At 49.8% G+C, this 21,238-nt stretch overlaps 1 protein-coding gene across 1 annotated transcript in view; it reads left to right on the top strand.

The window, feature by feature from the left end:
• TM7SF3 (transmembrane 7 superfamily member 3) overlaps positions 1 to 20,474 on the top strand; it is a 36,421-nt gene extending 15,947 nt beyond the window's left edge. The window contains exons 5-12 of the mRNA XM_062194969.1: positions 1,455 to 1,626; positions 3,945 to 4,122; positions 9,205 to 9,291; positions 10,668 to 10,748; positions 11,664 to 11,816; positions 15,451 to 15,548; positions 16,741 to 16,903; positions 18,488 to 20,474. Of these exons, the coding sequence (XP_062050953.1) occupies positions 1,455 to 1,626; positions 3,945 to 4,122; positions 9,205 to 9,291; positions 10,668 to 10,748; positions 11,664 to 11,816; positions 15,451 to 15,548; positions 16,741 to 16,903; positions 18,488 to 18,750 (1,195 nt within the window). The 3' untranslated portion in view covers positions 18,751 to 20,474. The remainder of the gene's footprint in view (positions 1 to 1,454; positions 1,627 to 3,944; positions 4,123 to 9,204; positions 9,292 to 10,667; positions 10,749 to 11,663; positions 11,817 to 15,450; positions 15,549 to 16,740; positions 16,904 to 18,487) is intronic.
• The last annotated feature ends 764 nt before the right edge of the window (positions 20,475 to 21,238 follow it).

Here is a 21,238-nt window from a genome sequence, read left to right as displayed (position 1 = left end):
TGTGTATAATGAAAAAATTGTGTGGGTTTCATAATCTTTATGCATCACAATAAGCTCGTCTTTTAATCTCATTTTATTTTCGGAAGTACCCGCATACACACCCAACTGTTAGGTAATACAGCACACTCTCAAATCTAGTAAAAGTGGACAGGCTTGTGTCCTGGGGAATTGATATAATTTAAACTTCATTACCAGTTTTGACCTGTCATTTATAGGTAATAGGTTTCCCTCCATTGTGATGTACTCTCTTTGTTTGAAGATCCTGGTCTGAATCTCATGTGAGCTTGGACATGTCTCTTCAATTTTAAATGTTTTAAGGATTATATTACTTTAATTAAGAATATCTGTTGCAATTTGTACATTAATAGTAAAGCAAGCTGGCCTTGGAATGCCTCCTGTGTGCCAGTCATGGTGCTGAGCGCTGTAGGTTCTTTGTCAGCAGTTTCATGAAGAAGAGGCCATCGTGCTGAGTGGGGTTCAAGTGACTTGCCAAGATGCTCGCAGCTAACAGGCAGCTGAGCTGGCATCTCACTCCAGGCCTGACAGCATAATCTGGTTATTGAATCAAAATTTTCTCCTGTTGTGCATGTGGGTCTGATTGGCCCACCCTAAGAAGGTGCCCGAGGATGGGTGGCTCCTATGTAGCAGTGGCGAATGTGCCCCACTGCCCTGGAGGTTGGTGTCTAAGATCGGGGAGCCAGTGCAGATGGACTCTGGTGAGGGCCCTCCTCCTGGGTGCAGGCTGCTGACATCTCTCACTGTTTCCGCCCATGCCAGGGGCCTGGCCACCTCTTCCTGGGGTGTCTGCCAAGGGCCCTGATGCCACGCATGAGGGCTGTACACTTATGACATTGTCACCTTCCAGAGCCTCCCATTCTCATGTTAGGGGTTAGAATTCCAGCATATGACCTTGGAGGGTGACACAGACATTCAGCCCCTAACAATGCATTACTTTGTCTTCAAATTGCCAAGTGTTGGCCAGTGCCGAGGCTCAATAGGCTAATCCTCTGCCTGCGGTGCTGGCACCCCGGGTTCTAGTCCCGGTCGGGGCGCTGGATTCTGTCCCGGTTGCTCCTCTTTCAGTCCAGCTCTCTGCTGTGGCCCAGGATGGCAGTGGAGGATGGCCCAAGTGCTTGGGCCCTGCACCCGCATGGGAGACCAGGAGAAGCTCCTGGCTCCTGGCTTCAGATCATCGTGGTGTGCCGGCTGCAGTGCGCTGGCCGCAGCGGCCACTGGGAGGGTGAACCAACGGAAAAAGGAAGACCTTTCTCCCGGTCTGTCTCTCTCACTGTCTAACTCTGCCTGTCAAAAAAAAAAAAAAAAAAATTACCAAGTGTAGTCCTGCAGAAGTGGAGCTGTGACATTGGAATTGTTGCAGAAGTTTGAACTCGGAGGTTTGGAGGCTGGGATTGGACCACTAGAGGCTGACATTCGGTTTTGCTGGTTTGCTGTAGGGGCGCAGCTCCTCCGTTGTGTGACGTTGGGACAGGCCGGGACTCCAGGTGGAGGCTGCAGTATGATGTCTACCGGTACTTCCTGCCCGAGAACGACCTTGCCGAGAAGGTGCTGCTCCGGCACCTGCAGAGAATGGCCGAGGTGTCGCAGGTCAAGGCCAGTGCCGTCAAGGTAGTGCCTGTCTCGTGCATTGTGGGGTCGATCACAAAGGCTTTGGGAGTGTTGAGAGGGTGATGCCACCCGGAGCTGGTGTGTTTGCTGCTTCTTTGGACCTTCAGGGTTTATTGCTGTTCTCTCTTATTTTCTTAGCATCTTTCTTATTGTCACGCTGGTGGTATTTCACAGTGATGTTGGTTGTTAAGGAGATGCATGTAAAGGGTGCTAAGTTGTAGCTGCAGCCACGTATCTGAGGGGTCCAGACAGTTCACACGGGCAGATGTGCAGCTTGGTGATTAACACGCTCGCTAGGACACCTGCATCCGACATGAGTGCCTGGGTTCAAGACCTGGCTCCAGCTCCTGACTCCAGCTTCCTGCTAGTGAAATCTCAGGGAGGCAGCAGTGATGGCTGAAGTAATTGGGTTCTTGCCACCCAGCTCCTGCTTTGGCCCCGGTCCAGTCTCAGCCGTTCTGGGTGTTTGGGGAGTGAACCAGCAGACAGGAGTTCTCTCTGTGTCTCTCAAACAAAACAAAACAAAAAAAAGAAAACGTATTTCAAAAAAAAAAACTGCATGGATTTCAAAATTTCTTTGCAACAAAATCAGCTTAACTTCTAACTCCATTTGTCCATGTAGACATAGATGGGAGTAGGTGGTAATTTTTTGTATACTATTACAACCATTTAATTAAAAACTTCAGGAAAGGTTATACTGTTTGTAGAAAAAAAAAACCAATAAGAAACCACTTACGGTTATACGTATTGGCATTAATATCAGCATTCTAAGTTGGGGCAGGTATTTCCTCTGACTTCTGGAGTCCCTGTAAACCCTCAGTACTGTAGGTTGCACCAGGAAGCGGCAGCCTCTGCATCACCGGGGTGCGGAGTCCTAGTCTGCCTCCCAGAATACAGAATCAGAATCCGCGTTTTAGAGGGTGACCTAGGTGATTCCTGTGTGTATGAACATCCGAGACTCACACATGTGGATCACTGTTTCGAAGGGCAGGGTTTGATCCTTCTGTCTCGAAAGGAGACCAATAGCAGCAGGATGTGCGAGGCCACCCTCCGTCTCACGGTTGATGGGTGGCAACTTTCTAGGCTGTTCCAAGGTCTCCCAGGGGACTGATGGGTCGTCAGGTTGTGCAGCAGGAAGACTGAGATTGGGCGTAGGTGCTTGTCCCTGGCATGGTCCTTGCATGGCCTGTTGCACAGCTGGCTCTCTTGTTGCTGATTCCCCTAGGATGTCATTACCCTCACTGGGCATTGCTCCCCTCTGAGAGCCTTAACACGAGAAAACGCACAGTGCTTATTCACACTCCAGGAAGCTGTGTTGGTAAACTTAATCAGCTGCCCAGTTTGATATAAAGGTTTTGACATCTTTTTTATTCTCATGAAGAATATAAAGACTTGCGTAATAGGTTATGTTAGGTTACCTTTTAACTTTCTCACTTTGTATTAAAAAGATATTAAAAAGATGCATACAGAATATGCAGGCTGGAGAGTTTGTCAGGGAGGCGCCGGGTCTGTGGGAAGGACTTGCTCTGGCCGGGCTTGGAATGATGCAACATCAACAGCAGCAACAAAAGGGATTGTGATTGGCTGTGAGCCCTGAGGAAATAGAAATGAGAGAGAGAGAGAGAAAGAGACAGACAGACAGACAGACACACAGAGAGTCTCCCACACCGAGGGCAGGGACTCCAGTGCCTTCCCAGGCACATGAGCAGGAAGATGGATCGGGAGCTGGGTAGCTGCTACTAAAACCAGGCGATCTGATACAGGTTGTGGTATCACAGACAGCACCTTATCCTGCTGTGCCACAACACCTGCCTGTTTTTAGGTTGTTTAAAACATAAGAAACGGGGCTGGCGCCATGGCATGGTGGGCCTCCGCCTGTGGTGCCAGCATCCCATATGGGCTCTGGTTTGAGTCCCAGCTGCTCCACTTCCAGCTCCCTGCTAATGGCCTGGGAAAGTAGAGGAGAGTGGCTCAAATGCTTGGGACCCTGCTCCCATGTGGGAGACCCAGAGGAAGCTTCTGGCTTTGAATCGGCCCAACTCTGACTGTTGGGCCCATTTAGGGAGTGAGTGAACCAGTGGATGGATGGAAGATCTCTGTCTATCTCTCTCTCTGTTTCTATATCTCTACCTTTCAAATAAGTGTCTTTAAAAAAAAAACATAAAAAAGAAAACATGTTTTACTTGTTCCTGTTTGCATTTATGCATTTCTTATATGTAATCTATTGATATTTAGCACTATACGAAAACATTGGTGGGGTTAGAATAGCTTTTAAAAAAAGAATCCAAACAGTAATCACGTGTAATTTTCGGCTTCAGGTGGTCACCCTGACTGCTGACGATAAGACGGAAGTTTCCTTCTCCTCCATCCGGGGACAAGGTGTCATTTACAACGTTATCGTCCGGGACCCGTTCCTCAACTCCTCTGCTGCCTACATTCCTGCCCACACATACGCTTGCAGCTTTGAGGCCGTGGACGGCGGCTGCGCCTCTCTCGGTGAGTGGATGGATCTGAGCCACTTTGCTGATCTGGGTCAGCCATTCCCAAAGCCTGCACCCATTGAGTCATTCATTCATTCAGCAAGTGCCCAGTGAGCCTTCCCATCATCTGCTCTGTGGGGTGGGCACCAGAATACAATTGCAAAGAAAACAGCCTGAGCACTTCCCCACCCCACCCTGGGCTTTTGGTTTAGTCTGGGAGTCAAGTCAGACAAGATGGATTTGTAGGATACACAGTATGTGAGCTAGTGAGGAGCGAGGAGGAGAGGGAGCTGTCGCGGGCTGCGTTTGAGGTGGCGGGGCCCACGCGGCTGTGCTGAGCACATGACTATGGAGGTTGACTCAGGAGCCACAATGAGGTAGGGGGCCATGTGCCCAGCACAGGAGACATCTGGGAGCCCAGCTGTGGGTCGAGGTTAAAAACAAAAGGGTCCTGTTTCCACCCCCTCTTTCTCTGGCTCTCCCCCAGGGCCAGAGCACACAGACACCGGGGCAGGTAAGTTGACTTGGCGATGCAGGAAATGCTGCATTCTCTCCAGGTCTCCTCCTCCACAGCCCCTGTGGCCCAGGGGTGTGGTGGGCCGCTGGCCTAAGGAGAACAAAGTGCTCCGAGCAGGGCGAGGATCTGTGCAGGTTATGTAAATGGAGTGTGAACAATTTTCTGCGTGATCTCCACCCAGATGCCTCAGGCAGTGAACATGCTGATGTGTGTGCTTTTCATCCTCTTTCTGTGTCTGCACACACAGTCCTCTTTTTGTCAGCCACTTGCGACATAAACGCCTTTTCCCTGAACTATGAATCTGTGTTTGATGGGGTCTTTGATTTGGGTTAGGTTGAGTAGTAGATTCCGATGATGAGTTTCTGGCAGGAAGACAGAGGAAGCGATGCTGTGTCCTTTTCCTGAGATGGTCGGTGTCCGTTTGTCCTCTTGATGGGGGGGGTGACCTTGATCGTGGGTAACGGTGTCTGCCAGCTTTCCCACTGTAAAGTAACTGTGTCCTCCTTTACATGAAGTGTTCTTGAGGGCCGATGCTTGGAGCCGCTTGCAAGTCCCATCCACAAGCTCTCGCCTGCCAGCTTTAGGTTCGCGTGCTGTTTGGCTGAAATACTTAATACGAGGTGGTTTTTCTAGTTCTGTTATTCTTCCTGTGCTTATTAGTTGGCATTCCCTTATAAAGAACAGTTCTCCCTTGTCTTCCATTTACATACCCATGTATTTATATGCACACACACACACACGTAGATTCTTACTTGGATTGTAATGCATACAACTGTAATTTTCAGGTTCCCATTGTCCCAGACGTGATCAATTCATGCCTGAGGTTTGGTTTGCTTTGGTTTGGTTTTAATTTATCTAAAAGAGTTGGGAGACGGAGAGATCTGTCTGCTGGTTCACTCCCCAAATGGCCACAGCAGCTGGAGCTGGACCAAGCCACATCTGGGAACCTGGAAGTCATTCCAGGTCTTCCATGTGGGTGGCATTTTGAGCCATCATTTTGCTGCCTGCAGGGGTGCCACATTAGCAGGAAGCTGGAAATGGAAGCAGAGGCGGAACTTGAACCCAGGAACTCTGACATGGGGTTCAGAATCCCAGGTGGCATCCTAGTCACAGCACTAAGCACTCGCGCCTCCTACCATGTGGCTCCTACCCCACCGCCCCCCTGGAACCACCCTCACTGGCACCAGTGGTCTCTGGTGGATCCAGGGGTCCTTTCTCAGTCCCTTTGTTTGCTGACCTGCCCAGCATCTGACACAGGTGACCTCTCTCTTCCCCAGTCACTGCCTCTCGTTGGCTTGGAAACCATCCTATCCCTTTCACAGCTCTGGTGGCTCCCTCTCAGCCTGCCTGTGGGGTCTAAGTTAGTTTCCTGGGCTCTGCACAGGGAATACTCCTCCCTTTGTACATACTCTACAGTGTGAGAAGGAGAATGTACCCAGTGATTCCTGGAGGAAGACTATTCGAGGCAAGTGGTACAGGAGGCGCAGGGTCCACTGTGGTGGAATTCTGCCGTAGAGAGGAGTGTGGCTGCACTCCTAGGGCGGCACAGCCAGTGAGGGTTCACAGCCAAGGAGCAGGTTGTGGGTGGTGGGTGAAAAATGACGGACAGGAGACATTGTTGGGGTCGGAGCAACTGGCTCAGCTGACTGTACAGAGATCTTGCTGAGGGCGGGCCAGGGTGGTCAGGCCCCGGGGAAGGTGGGGTGTGGAGGGATGAGGATCCTATCAGATACTTGGACAGGCTGGGGAGTGCGGATCCTGATCAGATACTTGGACAGGCTGGGGAGTGCGGATCCTGATCAGATACTTGGACAGGCTGGGGAGTGCGGATCCTGATCAGATACTTAGGCGCAGCCGGGGGGTCTTTGCTAACGGACTCAGCAGAGTCCTTGCTGAGGCTGGATTTCTGGATTTTGGAAGGACATACCTAGGCAGGCCTGGGAGAGGGCTCAGGAGCCCAGCTACAGCGTGATTGAGTAAAGCTGCTTGGTCACCACCCCGTCTTCCACGGCCACCCACGCTCACCATTCTTGAGAAGGGCGATGTCAGAGACCAGGCAGATGTGAGTTAGGTGTTTTCAGCGGCTAGCTCGCCTCCCATCTGGGTTCCTCCGCCCCAGAGCACCCCTCCCCCTCAGGAGCCTCCTCGTTAGGCTGAGGCAAGGAAGGCTCTCATCCGATTGTTCTGCCTGCCCAAAGGTGAAACCTCTTGGTGACGTTGGTCCCGTTTTCCTTCCATTTTCTTTTTCTTTCCTTTTTTTTTGAAGATTTATTTCTTTGAAAGGGAGAGTAACAGGGAGGGAGGGAAGGAGATCTTGCATCTGCTGGTTCCCACCCTAAATGACTGCAATGGCCAGGGCTGGGCCAGGGCAAAGCCAGGAGTCTGGAACTCCATCCCCATCTCCCATGTGGGTGCAGGGGCCCAAACACCTAGGCCATCCTCCACTGCTTTCCCAGGGTGAGCGTTAGCAGGGAGCTGGGTCAGAAATGCAGCAGCCAGGACCAGAACTGGCAACTAAACAGGGTGGGAAGGGTCCGCCCATAAGGCGTGTGGTTGAAATCCATGGCCTGTGCTGCTGTGATGGTCAGAAATGCTGGAAACCTGGACTCTCTCCCATCCTGTTCCACATCGTCCTCCATCTTGCCTGCCCCCAAATTGTCTGCCTTTATTCTCACATCATCTCTGCCCTCTGTAAGAGAAACCTATCCTCTGTTGTTTTTTTTTTTTAAATATTTATCTATTTATTTATTTATTTGAAAGGCAGAGATACAGAGAGAAGGAGAGACAGAGAGAGAGGTCTTCCATCCACTGGTTCTCTCCCCAAATGGCCACAATGGCTGGAGTTTCACCAATTCGAAGCCAGGAGCCAGGAGCTTCTTCTGGGTCTCCCATATGGGTACAGGGGCCCAAGCACTTGGGCCATCTTCCAGTGCTTTCCCAGGCCATAGCAGAGAGCTGGATCAGAAGAGGAGCAGCGGGACTAGAACTGACGCCCGTATAAGATGTCGGCGCCACAGGCAGAAGGCTTAACCTACTATGCCGCGGCACCTGCGCAGCTACCCTCTGATTTTGCTTATGTATTTTTTCCCCTGTGACAGGGGAGCCTGTTGAGTTTCTGATGCAGTGAAGAGTAACTGAATGTGTCAGTTTTTATTGGATTGGAAGAGCTTGCTACCTTGGTGATAGTACTGGCTGGAAGTTCCTGCCAGATTTTCACTTGAAAAAATTACACCTGCCAACTCCATGTTTGGTACAAGAATTAAATCCTAGAACCATAATCAACCACAGGTTCTGCACAAACAGAAAAGAGGTTGAAGGGACATAAACACCAATTTCTAGAACAAGAAAGAAAGGGAGGGAGGGAGGAAGAGAGAAAGAAAGAAAGAGAGCGAGAAAGAGAAACAAAGAGAAAGAGAGAGAAGGAAAGAAAGACCACAAGGACTGGCATCGTGGCTCAGCCGGTGAAGCCATCACTTGGGGTGCCGGTTGTCCTATGTGAAGCACGTTGCAAATAACGGCTACGCTGCCTCTGATGCAGCTCCCTGCTGATGCACGTGGGAAACAGCGAATGCCGGCTGAAGTGCTGAGTCCCTGCCACCTATGTGGGAGACCTGGATGAGGTTCCTGGTTTCCCCCTGGCCTGTCTCTGGCTGTTGCAGCCATTTGGAGAGTGAACCTGTGGATGGAAGACCTCTGTGTCTGTCTCTCTGTGTCACTCTGCCTCTGAAATAAGTAAGTTAGATATTAAAATAACAGCAGTGTAATTAACACATTTTTCAGTTAGAAGTATTTAAGATCACTCATTAATATCATCAGCTTAATAGCATGAGTTTATACAAAACCAGATTTCAAAAGTGTTGAGGAACAGTGGAATTAAATGATGACTTAGTTTTGGTACAAAAAAAGTTTCCAAGTCAAAAAAATATGAGACTCTGACAGAAGTTCATCGAAAGTGCATTTTATGAAAAAACAGTGTGTGGATTTCATACTTTTTTTGTACCAAAATTTTTCATTCCACTTTCTACGATCGTTTGGAAGTCCCCTCATGTTTCCTGAATCATCTCTGTCATTTTGCAGCTTGTGCAAATCAAGTTTTAGACGAGGCCTGCTACTGTGTTTGGCTGATATGTGTCTTCAGTCCCCTCCCCACACCGTGCTCCCCAATCCCGGTTCCTGAGGCAGTGCTGGTTGTGGAGCAAGCAGAGCTGCTCCATCGCCTCTCTGCACTCCTCCTTCCCCGCCATTCCCTGAGCATCCCTCACGGGTCCTGAGCATCCCTCACAGGTCCTGAGCATCCCTCACAGGTCCTGAGCATCCCTCACAGGTGTGCTCCCCTTTCCCTGCAGGGAGCATGCCTTCTCTTGTTTCTCTCTGTGTTGCAGCAGTAGCCACCAAAATCCATTGCCTACAAAGATTAATCCATTTGGGCGGCGAGGGTATTTCAAGATGAGTTTATAATGCACATGTATGAAATGAATCACTGTGAGTGCAGTTCCCTTTTTTCCATGAAGCTGAGTTCTCTGAATGAAATACGTGCATCACAGGGGGCGTGTTATCCAGTGCGTTGTTGTTGTTTTCCAGGAAGAGTCTCCACTAAAGTGTTCTTCACTCTTTTCGCCCTGCTCGGTCTCTTCATCTGTTTCTTGGGACACAGATTCTGGAAAACAGGTAATACAGCTGGTGCTGTTGTCACTCATGTGTCGGTGGTCTTTGCTCTTAAATGCTGCTGGGGAGTTGGTCATCTGGGAGGGCCGTGACCACTTACATTACTAATGATTCTACTGAATCTAAAATACAAAGACATTACCAGGTGTGTTGAACCAGGTCTGTTGCTAGGTTTATTATTTTAATTGTAATTGTAATCTTTTCCTTAGAGAGGAGAGAATAAAAAGTAGACTATGCAGGGAACATCTTCCGTGGCCAGATCTCCTAGTGGACTAGAGAGAGCTGAGATTAGAAGTCGGGATGTCCGCGTGAAAACACTTCTGGGTTTTGGTGTTGGTGATGGACCTGATTGATGTCAGGTGCGTCCGGCTGTGGGGCTGCAGTGAGGTGGAAAAATCTCCGTCCTGGGAGGCTCAGTGGCCCAAGGGGATGCAGAATCCCTGCGCGTGAGACATTGGCAGAGTGGACATAAACCCGCTCACTGAATTGGTTTGAATTCTTTAGGCTACCTTTTATAAAGCACCTTACACTTGCCCTAATAAATTATTAAAATAGCGACTCCTTTCCCCGCCTTATTTCAGCTTTCCCTATTAATTGTGAAGAGAGTAGTGTGAAGAAGCAATTCCTGGAAGTCAAGGGTGATTCTGTAACAGACAAGTTCATTGCTAAGCTGTGGACATGGTCCCAAGCATATTGCCAGCTCCAAATGTGTTTTCATATTGATGTACGTAATTATGTAAGCGTTAAAGTTCAGACCCAGTGTGCAAATCTCCAGTGGCAATTGAGAAGAATTTAAGAACATGGGTAGAGCTGCTTCCGCCAGAGTCAGGATCAGGCTGATTAGTTGGAAGTGAAGTTTTCTTAGGTCTTCGTTACCAAGTACTTCAACAGGTGAAGGTGGTAACTGCTCATTCCAGGAGGGGATGAATTGAAGGAAGATCAGAAAGTCACATTGAACTGTGGAATACTTCCTTCTATTTCTTTTACCTTTCACATTTTACTTTTGCTTATGTAGGCACTGAAGTTTACTGTGTAGTTTCAGATCAGGCACGAGTGATAAAAGTACTATTCTTGTTTTAAGAAGAAAATACAAATGTATTAAAATGAGCTCTGAAATTATCAATTAACAGTTTAATCATTGATGCTGACCTCCATAACAAGAAATTGTATATTGTGGCTGCTACTTTAATATTGTCTCCATTTACTAATAATGACCCCCAATGACTTCTCAATTTCTCCTGCCTTTTTGATAATTGTTTTTCTTTTCCAGATGCCATAATGTATAAAATTTGGAGCTTCAGCATGTCTTGTAGTCAAAATCTAAATTGCATTATAAAAAGAACCTCACCATTGTTGCTTTGCTCTGTTCCTGTCCCTAGAATTATTCTTCATAGGTTTTATCTTCATGGGCTGCTTCTTCTACATCCTGGTCGCCAGGCTGACGCCCCTTAAATACGACGGTGAGTGGAGAGTAGAGTCACTGGGCGTACAGAGGGAAGGTGCTGCAGTTCACTGCCTTGTCCTCTACAGTGTGACCTTTTGTGGGTGATATCCTGTGATGTGTTTAAAACACTGGGCCACTGGTGCTCCAAACACCTTTTATTTTTCAATTTGTATTTATTTGGAGGGAGAGAGAGAGAGAGTGTGTGCACACAATGGAGAGAACTCCCATCTGCTGGTTGACTCTCCAAATGCCTGCCACAGCCAGGCCTGGGCTGGGGCTGGAGCTGGAGCTGGGAGGCAGGAGTGCAGGGACCCAAGTACGTGAGCTGTCTCCTGCTGCCTCCCAGGGTGTGCGCGGGCAGGAAACTGGAGCCAGGCATTGAACCCAGGCACTCTGACACGGCAGGCTGGCGTCTCAACCACTAAGCCAAACGCCTGCCCCAAACCTGCATTAACTTTGCATTCAGACCGTCTCATCTGGGTTTTGACTGAGTGTGGTGAATTCCTTTGTACTTGGTGAAGATAGGACCATTCTGATTATAAACTTGTGTTCCAGTTACGGTATATAGTGAAGACCTAAAATACATAATGAAAATACTAAGGTTTCCTTTAGTTTGAAATAAACACGGCCCCCTATCCCCCCCAACACCTCCACACATCCCGTTTAACAGATGCTGGTAGTCACCTTTGCTGCCTCAGTCCCACTTTATTGACAAAGCACACCTGTCAGCAGACCTGTGGAGTGCAGCGCCTGGCTAGCTCCCAGGTCCCCTGAAGCAGGCAGTGCCACGCAGGGTTCAGGACACCACTGGCCATGGGGGGCTTGGGCTAGCCATGGGGGGAGCACTCAGGCTGGCCCTGGGAGCAGCCTTGTGTGCACACGAGGTGGACGAGTGCTGGAAGCTCACGGTGCATCTTCTCCCTTTGTCCAGTGCGTCTGATTCTGACCGCCGTGGCTGGCAGCGTCGGGGGCCTCGTCCTGGCGGTGGTGTGGTGGCGATTCGGAGTCCTCCCGCTCTGCATGCTGTGTGTGGGGCTGGCCCTGGGCTCGCTCGTGGCCTCCGTGGTCCTCTTCACTCCACTTGGTAGGAGACGTGCGGCGGGGAGAGTGGGTTCAGCGGACTCCAGTGCTGGCTGGGGAGGGGTTTGGCCCTGGGCTGCTGTCACTAGCACCGCCTTTGCTTATGGAGCTCCTGAAAATACAGTGGTGCTGTGGCACTTGATTAATTTTCATTTTTACAAAGATTTACTTATTTGAAAGGAAGAGCAACAGGAGAGACACACACGCAGATCTTGTGTTTGCTGTTAACTCCTCAAATGACCACAACAGCCAGGCCTGGGCCAGGGGGAATCGCAGGAGCCAGGAGCTCCATCCAGGTCTCCTGTGTAACTGGCAGGGGCCCAAGTACTTGGGCCATCTGTTGGTGGTTTTGCAGGAGCCTTAGCAGGGAACGGGATGGGAAGTGGAGCAGCCATATGGATGCCACTGTCGTAGGCAGCAGCTTAAACGGCTGTGCCACAACAGCAGCCCCACTTTATTTTTTTTTAAAAAACCTCCATTTTATTTAAAAACCCAAGAAAAAGAGATAGAAGCGTGTCCAATCCAGTGTCTTCTCCTTCCCACCCCCCAGGCTGCAAAAGACAGGGCTGGACCAAGCTGAAGGCAGGAGCCTGGAACGCAAGTACCTGAGCAGGAGCCTAAGTACCTGTGCCACCAGTGCTGCTCAGTGTGCTCATTCCTGTGGTGCTTGATGCCCCCTCCCCCTCTGTTCACTTCAGAGGATGGAGGCGTGTTGGGGGGGCTCTTGTAGAAAGTTCATGGAAAATGCATACCATGACAATACCTTACATGGGTTTCAAGCTTTTTTGCACCAAAATCATATCACTTTTTAATGCCATTTTCCACCTTGAGTTGTAATCTCTAGTAGTCCATGTGCTTTTTCAAAAGAAATTATCTGAGAGGGAGAGAGATTCTGTCGGCTGGTTCACTCCCCAAAGGCCTGCAATGGTTGAAATGGGGCCTGGGTGGGGACCAAAGCTGGGAGCTAGGAACTCAATCCACATCTCCCACGTTGGTCACAGGAACACAGTTACTTGAACCACCACTGCTGCCTACTGGGTCTGATATTGGCAGGAAACTGGAGTTGGGAGCCAGAGGCGGGTGTTGAACCCAGGTACTCCAATAAGCTATGCCAGCATCTTAACCAGTGTCTTAACCCCTGGGCGGAATGCCTGCCCCATTCCTGTGCTCTTGATAGGTAGCGGGAGCATAAATTGTGAAGCCAGGAGGATGCCTGTGTGTGCTTGCAGGCTCTGTTCCCAGCTTATAACCTGGGACAAGGTCCTGAAGCTTGCATTCATCGTCTATGCAACTGTCTGATGCAGTAGAGGTGAACAGCCAGCAAATGTCAGCAGGAGATCTCTTAATTTCCATCTTTATACAATAAATCCTAAATCCTTTGACAAACTGCTTCTGTTAGTAAAAATAGTTTTAGCGGAGGCCCTGTACATGTGTTTACTTCTAACTGCTGGCTCAAGGACAGTTAGGGTGAATATATCCTTACTGCTAGTGGGTGCAAATCCCTGTTTTCTTTAAGAGTGGTTGATTTATTTAAAAGAGGAGTGGGTGGGGAGAGAAAGAAACAGAGAGATCTCCCATTCACTGGTTCACTCCTCAAATAGTTGTGACTGCCAGCGCTCAGACAGGCCCAAGCCATGATCCTGGAACTTCATCTGGGCAGGTCTCCCATGAGGGTAGCAGGGGCCCAAACACTTGGGCCATTGTCTGCTGCTTTTCGTAAGCCATTTAGCAGGGAGCTGGATCGGAAGTGGAGCAGCTGGGACACGAACTGGTGCTTGTGTGGGATTCTGGTGTTGCCTGTAGCAGCTTAACCTAGGCCAGAATGCAAACTCATATTTTTTTTTTTTTTTTTTTGACAGGCAGAGTGGATAGTGAGAGAGAGACAGAGAGAAAGGTCTTCCTTTTCCGTTGGTTCACCCTCCAATGGCCGCCGCGGTAGGCGCATTGCGCTGATCCGAAGCCAGGAGCCAGGTGCTTCTCCTGGTCTCCCATGGGGTGCAGGGCCCAAGCACTTGGGCCATCCTCCACTGCACTCCCTGGCCACAGCAGAGAGCTGGTCTGAAAGAGGGGCAACCGGGACAGAATCGGTGCCCCAACCGGGACTAGAACCCGGTGTACCGGCGCCGCAAGGTGGAGGATTAGCCTGTTAAGCCATGGCGCTGGCGCAAACTCATATTTTTAAGCAGTAAAATTTGAAAAAGCTGTCATCTCAGATATTGTTTTCTTTAAGGTTTATATATTTTTATTTATTTGAAAGGTAGAGTGAGAGAAAAAGACAATGAATCTTTCATCCTCTGGTTTTCTCTCCAAATGGCCACAACAGCCAAGGCTGGGCCAGGCTGCAGCCAGGAGCCAGGAACTGTCTGGGTCTCCCATGTGAGTAGTTGGGGTCCCAAGTAGTTGGGCCATCTTCTGCTGCTTTCCCAGGCACATTACTGGGAAGTTGGACTGGAGGCTGAGCATCCAGGACCTGAACTGGCCTCCAGTATGGGCTGCCAGCGTTGGAAGTGGTGGCCTTATCTCCTGGGCTACAGCGCTGGCCGCCAACCTCTTTGATCTCAGGGTATGACTGTTTGCATCTCATGAGGGTAGTGAAGGGTGTGTGCTCTGAAAAGGTCCATTCACCTGCCTGGATCATTGACCTCTGTTCAGTCCCAGGATGTCCTGACTGTAGGAAGCAGCCATGGGTGTTTGGTGAAGGTTACTGGAGTTCAGCAGAAGATGTGACACCCCGGTCACCTCACTGCAGCACTTCCCACTTGGCTTTCAGAGGACATGGGGTCCCAAGGTCAGATCCCAAGGGTTGGATGGGAGCAGGCAGGTGCTGAGCTCCTGTGCTCCCTTAGTCATGAAGGAAGCACACTTTGCAGTGGGTACTGGCTGCGCAGGACCTGCCTCTGCGGTGGGAATCTGTGCAGGGGGAGCTAAGCCGCATCTTGTGATGCTGGCATCTCGTGGCGAAGTGCTGGTCCAAGTCCCAGCTGCTCTGCTTGTGATCCAGCTTCCTGCCAACATGCCTAGGAAGGCAGGGGATGATGTCCTGAGAGCTTGGATCCCTGCCAGTCGTGTGGGAGACCCAAGTGGAGTTCCTAGCTCCAGGCTTTGGCCCTTCTCTCTTTCCCTCTCCCACTCTCGTTCTGTCTTTTGCATAAATAAATCAGTAAATCTTAAAGAAGTCTGTGGGGTAGATTTTGTTGCTTGTCTCGGTTGGTAACTCTGAATGCCTTTTACTTTTATCTTTTAATTCTGCAGATCAAAATCATGGGTGCATTAAGAATTTGGAGCTAGAGGCACTGAGTTCGAGCTGGGAATTGCTAAAATTCAGTGTTCTCCTCTTGTGAATTAGGAACCTGGGGCCTGGGCTCACAGAACGAGCGGGTAGAAGAGCTTGGGGTTCTGTGGCCTCTTCTGGATCATTCTGATGTGTGTGCAGGGTCCCCCCCCCCCCCCCCCAGCACACCCTCTTTAAAGGGAGTACATTGAGAGTGAAATGAAGAAAATCAGAAGTTGCCCCCAGCTGCCAGCAGATCCCCGGCTTGTTACCTTACACTTCCAGTGTGTGTCCGTGTCCGGATACTGGGGATGAAACAGGACTTGGTGATCCTGTCACTGACTCTTGGTTTCTGTCTGCTTTGTAGGAAACCTCCAGGTGTTCCGCGATGATGGTGTGTTCTGGGTGACTTTCTCCTGCGTGGCTGTGCTTGTTCCCGCCGTCTTCATAGGCTGCCTGAGGATAGTAAGTGCTTCATCAGAGGGGAGCGTTGGCCACTTGTCCTGTACCTGTGGCTGATCGCCTGTGCGTCAGGTGCCATCTGGCTCGTCAGGAGGCGCTGTGCCACGTTCTGTGTCGGATGACTGCTGAACAGCATGTTTGTGGTACAAGCAAAGGCAGCTGCGTTTCTGGTTTATGACACGTTTTTTGTTTTTTACCAAATGGAGCGTCATGGCTTGTACACTTTTAACGTGGGGGGCAGACCAGGTTAAACAGGTGCAACGCTGTTTTACCTGGCTCTCCAGAAGAATGGTTCTTCATCCAACTAGATTTTGTGGTTGAAGTTCTTTCCCAGGGAAGATATTTCCTATAGTATTTTCATAGGCTTGACTCTTTTTATTATTTATTTGAAAAGCATAGATACAGATCTCCCATTCAGGAGTTTACTCCACCAATGCCTGCAGTGGCTGGAGCTGGGCCAGGCTGAAACCAGTAGCCAGGAACTCAGTTGAGGGTCCCACGAGGGTAGCAGGGACCCAAGTACTTAAGCAATTAGTTCTTGCCTTCCCAGGGTGCACATTACCAGGAAGCTGAAATTGGGTACAGTATTGGGACTTGAACCCAGGTATTCTGTTTTTGTGTTTTGTTTAAAGATTTATGTATTTACCCCAAGGAGTTACAGAAAGGCAGGGAGAGGGAAAGAAGGAGAGAGAGATTTTCCATCCACTGGTTCAGTCCCCAGTTGGTCACAACGGCCAGAGCTGTACCTATCCAAAGCCAGGAGTCAGGAGCTTCCTCCAAGGTCTCCCATGTGGGTGCAGGGGCCCAAGCACTTGGGCCGTCTTCCACTGCTTTCCCAGGCCATAAGCAGAGAGCTGGATCGGAAGTGGAGCAGCCAGGAACTCGAACTGTCACCCATATGGGATGCCAGCGCTGCAGGCAGACGCTTTACCTGCTATACCACAGTGCTGGCCCTGAGCCAGGGTATTCTGATACAGGAATCTGGGGTCCCACCCAAGTGTCTTAACCGCTACACCAAAAGGTGGCTCCTAGATTGTTTCAAGAACGCACCGTGAACTCGGAGGTTGCATTGTTATCTGTCGGGGTGGCCTTTGTTCGGCTCTGGGGCTCGGTCCCCCGTCACGAGCTGTGAGGGAGGTGTAGTGACTCTGGTGGCTGAGTTAGCGTGGTGCCTAACGCTTCCCCTCCTCCACAGCTGAACATCCTGGCCTGTGGAGTCCTTGGCTCCTACTCGGTGGTGCTGGCCGTTGACAGCTACTCGTACACGAGCCTTTCCCACATCACTTTGAATGTTCTCCGGAGAGCGCTCAGCCCGGATTTCCGCAGAGCTTTCACAAGTGTGCCTTTGCAGACCACTGGTAAGGGTCTTTGTTTTTTTAATAAAGATTTATTTATTTTCACTTGAAAGGCAGAGTCCCAGAGACAGATGTTCCATCCGTTGGTTCACTCCCTAAATGGCCATGATGATCAGAGCTAGGCCAGGCCGTACCCAGGAGCCAGGAGCTCCATCCAGTCTCCCACATGGGTGTAGGGATACAAGCACTTGGACCACCCTCCACAGCTTTCCCAGGCGCATTAGCAGGGAACTGGATTGGAAGCTGAGCAGCTGGGACTCAAAGTGGCGATTCGATGGGGGATGTGGTATCTCGGGCAGCGGCTTTACTGCTGTGCCTCAGTGCCAGCCCAGTAAGATTCTTAAGCCTAAACGATTCGAACTCAAAGGAAGATTCTTAAGCCCCAAAGCTGAAGTAATGGTCAAATAGGAGTACTGACCCGCTTGGTGTAGCGAGCACCCTGTAAGTAGATTAAAAGGGTCAGCCAGGGTAAAAAGAGGAAACCCACCGTTGATGGCTTAGGGTCATGGGAGCAAAGAATGTAAGTTTCTTAGGTGCTAAAGGTCATCTTCTGAAAATCTAGATGAACTTGACTACAACATTTCTAAGCCAGGATTCTCAGTGGTAGCCGGTCAGTTCTCTGTGCAGTGGAAAATGTTAGTGGTTCACACTGTGCTGCTCCACTGGCGGTTTATGGGATGTGCAGTGTGGGGCAAGGTGAGGGTGGCAGCCTGATTGAATTTTGTTGTTACTCCTTCGTTTCCCTTCCCTTAATGAAGCATGTACTTGGCCAGTTGAGAGTGGAGGTGGTTTTCAGTTAGTGTATTGTTTTTTCCCTTTGTGTATGATTCTGTTATAGATTTTCCATGAACCTTTTGAAGGGAGAAATGACTACTACATTCCGTGTCTGCAAAGTTTGAAAGAAGCGTTGGTTTCAGAAACCTTAAGATACGGAGGGTGGAAGCAGGCACCTCGGAACTGAGGCTCTGTACCGCACGGGCACCTGGGGTCGCTGAGACTGGGCTGGGCACGTCTTTGCCCTGCTGTGCAGAGCTCTGTGTTTGGAGAAGAGGGTGGTGGTAGAGACCTTGAAATCCACAAAGTGCTTGACGATGTTTGATCCAGCGTTTTCCCAGAAGCTGGGCAGGATTTGCTGAGTGTGGTCAGGGGTGTCTGTGTGTGCTCTGGGGGGTGAGGCGGGCTCCACGGACAGGGATGTGGGCCGGGGTGAGGTGGTGCTGTCTGGTGCTCCCCACAGTGCATTTGTGAAGTCCGGACAGAGCAGCACCTCCTGCTACAGTCCCCTTCTGCAAAAACACTCCACGCACCATGCCCGTGGGCACCAGCCACGAAAGCCAAGGAGCCATACACAGGGTGTTTTTACAGCGTCTCTGGGCTTTCTGATGCCCACAACAGAAAAATGCTCATTTCAGAAATGAGTGTGGTGACCCAGCTGGTTCCTTCTTGGTTTGTAGGAAAGGAAATACGCATTTATACTGACTCACCCTGAAGTCTGATGGTGGAAGACAGTGTATGCCATGCAGAGTTGTGTTGCTCTCTGTTAGGTTTTAAAAGTGTTTCACACTGAGCTTCTCCACTGTTTTTTAGATTTTATCATCCTGGCAGTATGGGGGATGCTGGCTGTAAGTGGAATCACGTTACAGATCCGAAGAGAGAGAGGGCGGCCGTTTTTCCCTCCGCACCCGTACAAGTTGTGGAAGCAAGAGAGAGAGCGCAGGGTGACGAACGTTCTGGACCCCAGCTACCACATCCCTCCGCTGAGAGAGAGGCTCTCCAGCCGCTTAGCACAGATCAAAGAGCTCTTCCAGAAGGAACAGCCCGCTGGGGAGAGAACACCACTGCTTCTGTAGAGCCGCAGGGGCCAGGCCAGTGAGCTGTGCGCTGGTCCCCAGGCCTGGCCGGGTCAGCTGTTGCCGGCGTGCGGCTAGTGGGTGACCGCGGGGTAAGTGTGTTCTAGATAGTTAGGGTGTCCCCAAGCAGGAGAGTGAGGAAGGTCGCCCAAAAGTTGGTGGGGGAGAAGCATTCCTTTATTTCTGAACATGGGAGAAATTACCTTTTTGTTCACAAATGTATTAGCAATGTGTTCCACTAAATAGATACACTAAAAGAAAACTACAAAATGAACTGGAAAAACACTCAATGTTTTCAGAGTTCCCTGGTGGTTCTTTTTGTAACTCCTTGGACAGTTCTTGCACCTGGGTCTGTCTGAGCTTGAGGGCTGTTGGAGTGACGTTAGGCTGAGTCTGAGCTCGAGGGGTGTTGGAGCTGAATGTTAGGCTGGGTCCGCATCGGCCGCCCTGCCTGGAGCTGCAGGGATCTGCTACAGGGCCTGGGACCATCAGGGGACAAGAGGGGTAACTCCTTTTCTTTCCACGGCAACCTGATTTCTGAGTTGCATGTCTTTGTCCGTATCCTACCTTATGGAAAAGGTACCTTTTGTGTGTTTCCTAGTATTTATATTGCAACTTTTTAAATTGTGAGATGCACGTGGAACTTAGTACCTGACTCATTTCTTAGTGTACGGTTCAGTAGGTCCCCTTTGTCTTTGCCTTTTATTGCTGAAAATGACCGTTTAAATAGATCAGTGATTCAGTTGTTTGAAAATGGGCTGGCTTATGTTGGTGAGAGAAGCCTTCTGTGGAAGCTTTATTTGTATTCTAAATAAGGGCCTCTGCGATTTTGTTTTTGGTTTCCCCCCTCGAGCCCTTTTGCGATGGTGTATCAAGGACACCCAGGTGACTGTTCCTTCTTCACCTGTAGGGTCTTTAACAAGGAAGCTGTGGGAAGGTTGCCTTTCTAGTTCCTTGTCCTGAGTTGGCTGTGTTAGCACTGGTGAGAGATGGAGTTTGTCATCACTGATTTTCTGGGTGAAGCCTTTGGGCTGTCTGTGTTTCACGGTGATGGTCTGAGAGGCAGGAAGGATTTGGGGGACCTGTGGGGCTGCACTCGGTTAGCACCTTGGGTTCTGCAAGGAGAGACCCCCTGGTTGCACTCTAAGGAAGCCCCTGAGCTCCATGCTGCTTCTGAGGACCAGGGCCCGCCCTCCCAGCCGGCAGAGAGCTGGGTTGTTGTGTGCTGGGGTCAGCCTGTGGGAGCTGAGGTGCTTGGTGGTGTGCGGTACACATCGGTGAGCAAACTGCTGCTTAGAGTGTCTGCAGAGTATAGCCGACTTTGGAAGGTACTAGAAAAATCGTCAAGCTTTTGCTTTTTAAAACATTTTGGGAAGGAAAAAAAAAAATTTAAAGACCAGAAAATGAGTACCTTTTGCTGTTGAAAACCAGTGCGACTGAGTTATCCTGTAATTCTTACCGTCTGTATCTTGAGTGATGTTTAGACTTGATGAGAAATTGCTTCTGTATGATTGTAGGGACTCTGGCTTCGATGTTTGTTCATTCCAACAAAGTGCCATGGCATGTTTGTGAGCTGTCTGTGACACTGTCAGAACACATTCCTACGGAGGACTGTAAAGGCAGGACATGCATTCCTGGGGAGGACTCACAGTGTTCCAGAAATTTCCTGATAATTTGTAATAAAAAGCAGTTTATATAATTTTATAATAAATTCCTATTTTGAAAAATGCTACAGAGTCTCATGATATTTTTATAATTTTAAAAGCTGGTTGTTTTTGTACCACAGCAGCAAGATAAGAGACAGTTCATAGCTATAAACACAAAATTAAGTGAACAGTTCTTTATTTGTAAAAATCCGTTTATGGATAACTGAAACACGAGGAAAGGAAGGGGCTCCGGGCCGGTGGGCTGGCGTGTGTCTTCGCGGTTGGGAGGAAGCTGAGCCTTTCTGGTGGATGAGTGTGTGTCTGTGCCCAGCACCTCGGACGCATCATACCGAAGAGACGTAGATTATTCTTGGATGTTTTCAAAAAGCTCTGATTGAACTGCTGATCCACCTCTGTGGAACAGGTGGCTCCCTGTATACCCTGTACCAGCTTGCCAAACCTCGCTGGCTGCTAAGGTGCGGATACTGGTTTGGGTGCCCCCGAAGACCCAGGTGTTGGAACTGCCATTAATGGTTTCGTGTTAATGATGCATGGCAGGGACTTAATCCCATTCCAGTGTCTGAAGTGGGGTCTTCGGGAAGTGCTTAGATGCACTGGGTCGTGCGGGCAGTGAACTTTGTAGCTTTGTAAGGAGAGACCTCGGGGATGTATACGAGTGTGCTCCCTGCCACTGCTCCCCGGCTTGCCCTGTGGTCTTTGCTTTGCCATCCACCACCCTCATCAGATGCCAGACCCATGTGGCTGCCAGTCTTGGACTGGGAACCTGCAAAACCGTGAGCCACAATCGATCTTTCTTAAGTAGCCTGTGCCGGGTACTTAGT

The sequence above is a fragment of the Lepus europaeus genome, chromosome 6 (assembly GCF_033115175.1).
Source record: "Lepus europaeus isolate LE1 chromosome 6, mLepTim1.pri, whole genome shotgun sequence".
Lineage (NCBI taxonomy): Eukaryota > Metazoa > Chordata > Mammalia > Lagomorpha > Leporidae > Lepus > Lepus europaeus.
This window is presented reverse-complemented; position numbering and strand designations above follow the sequence as displayed.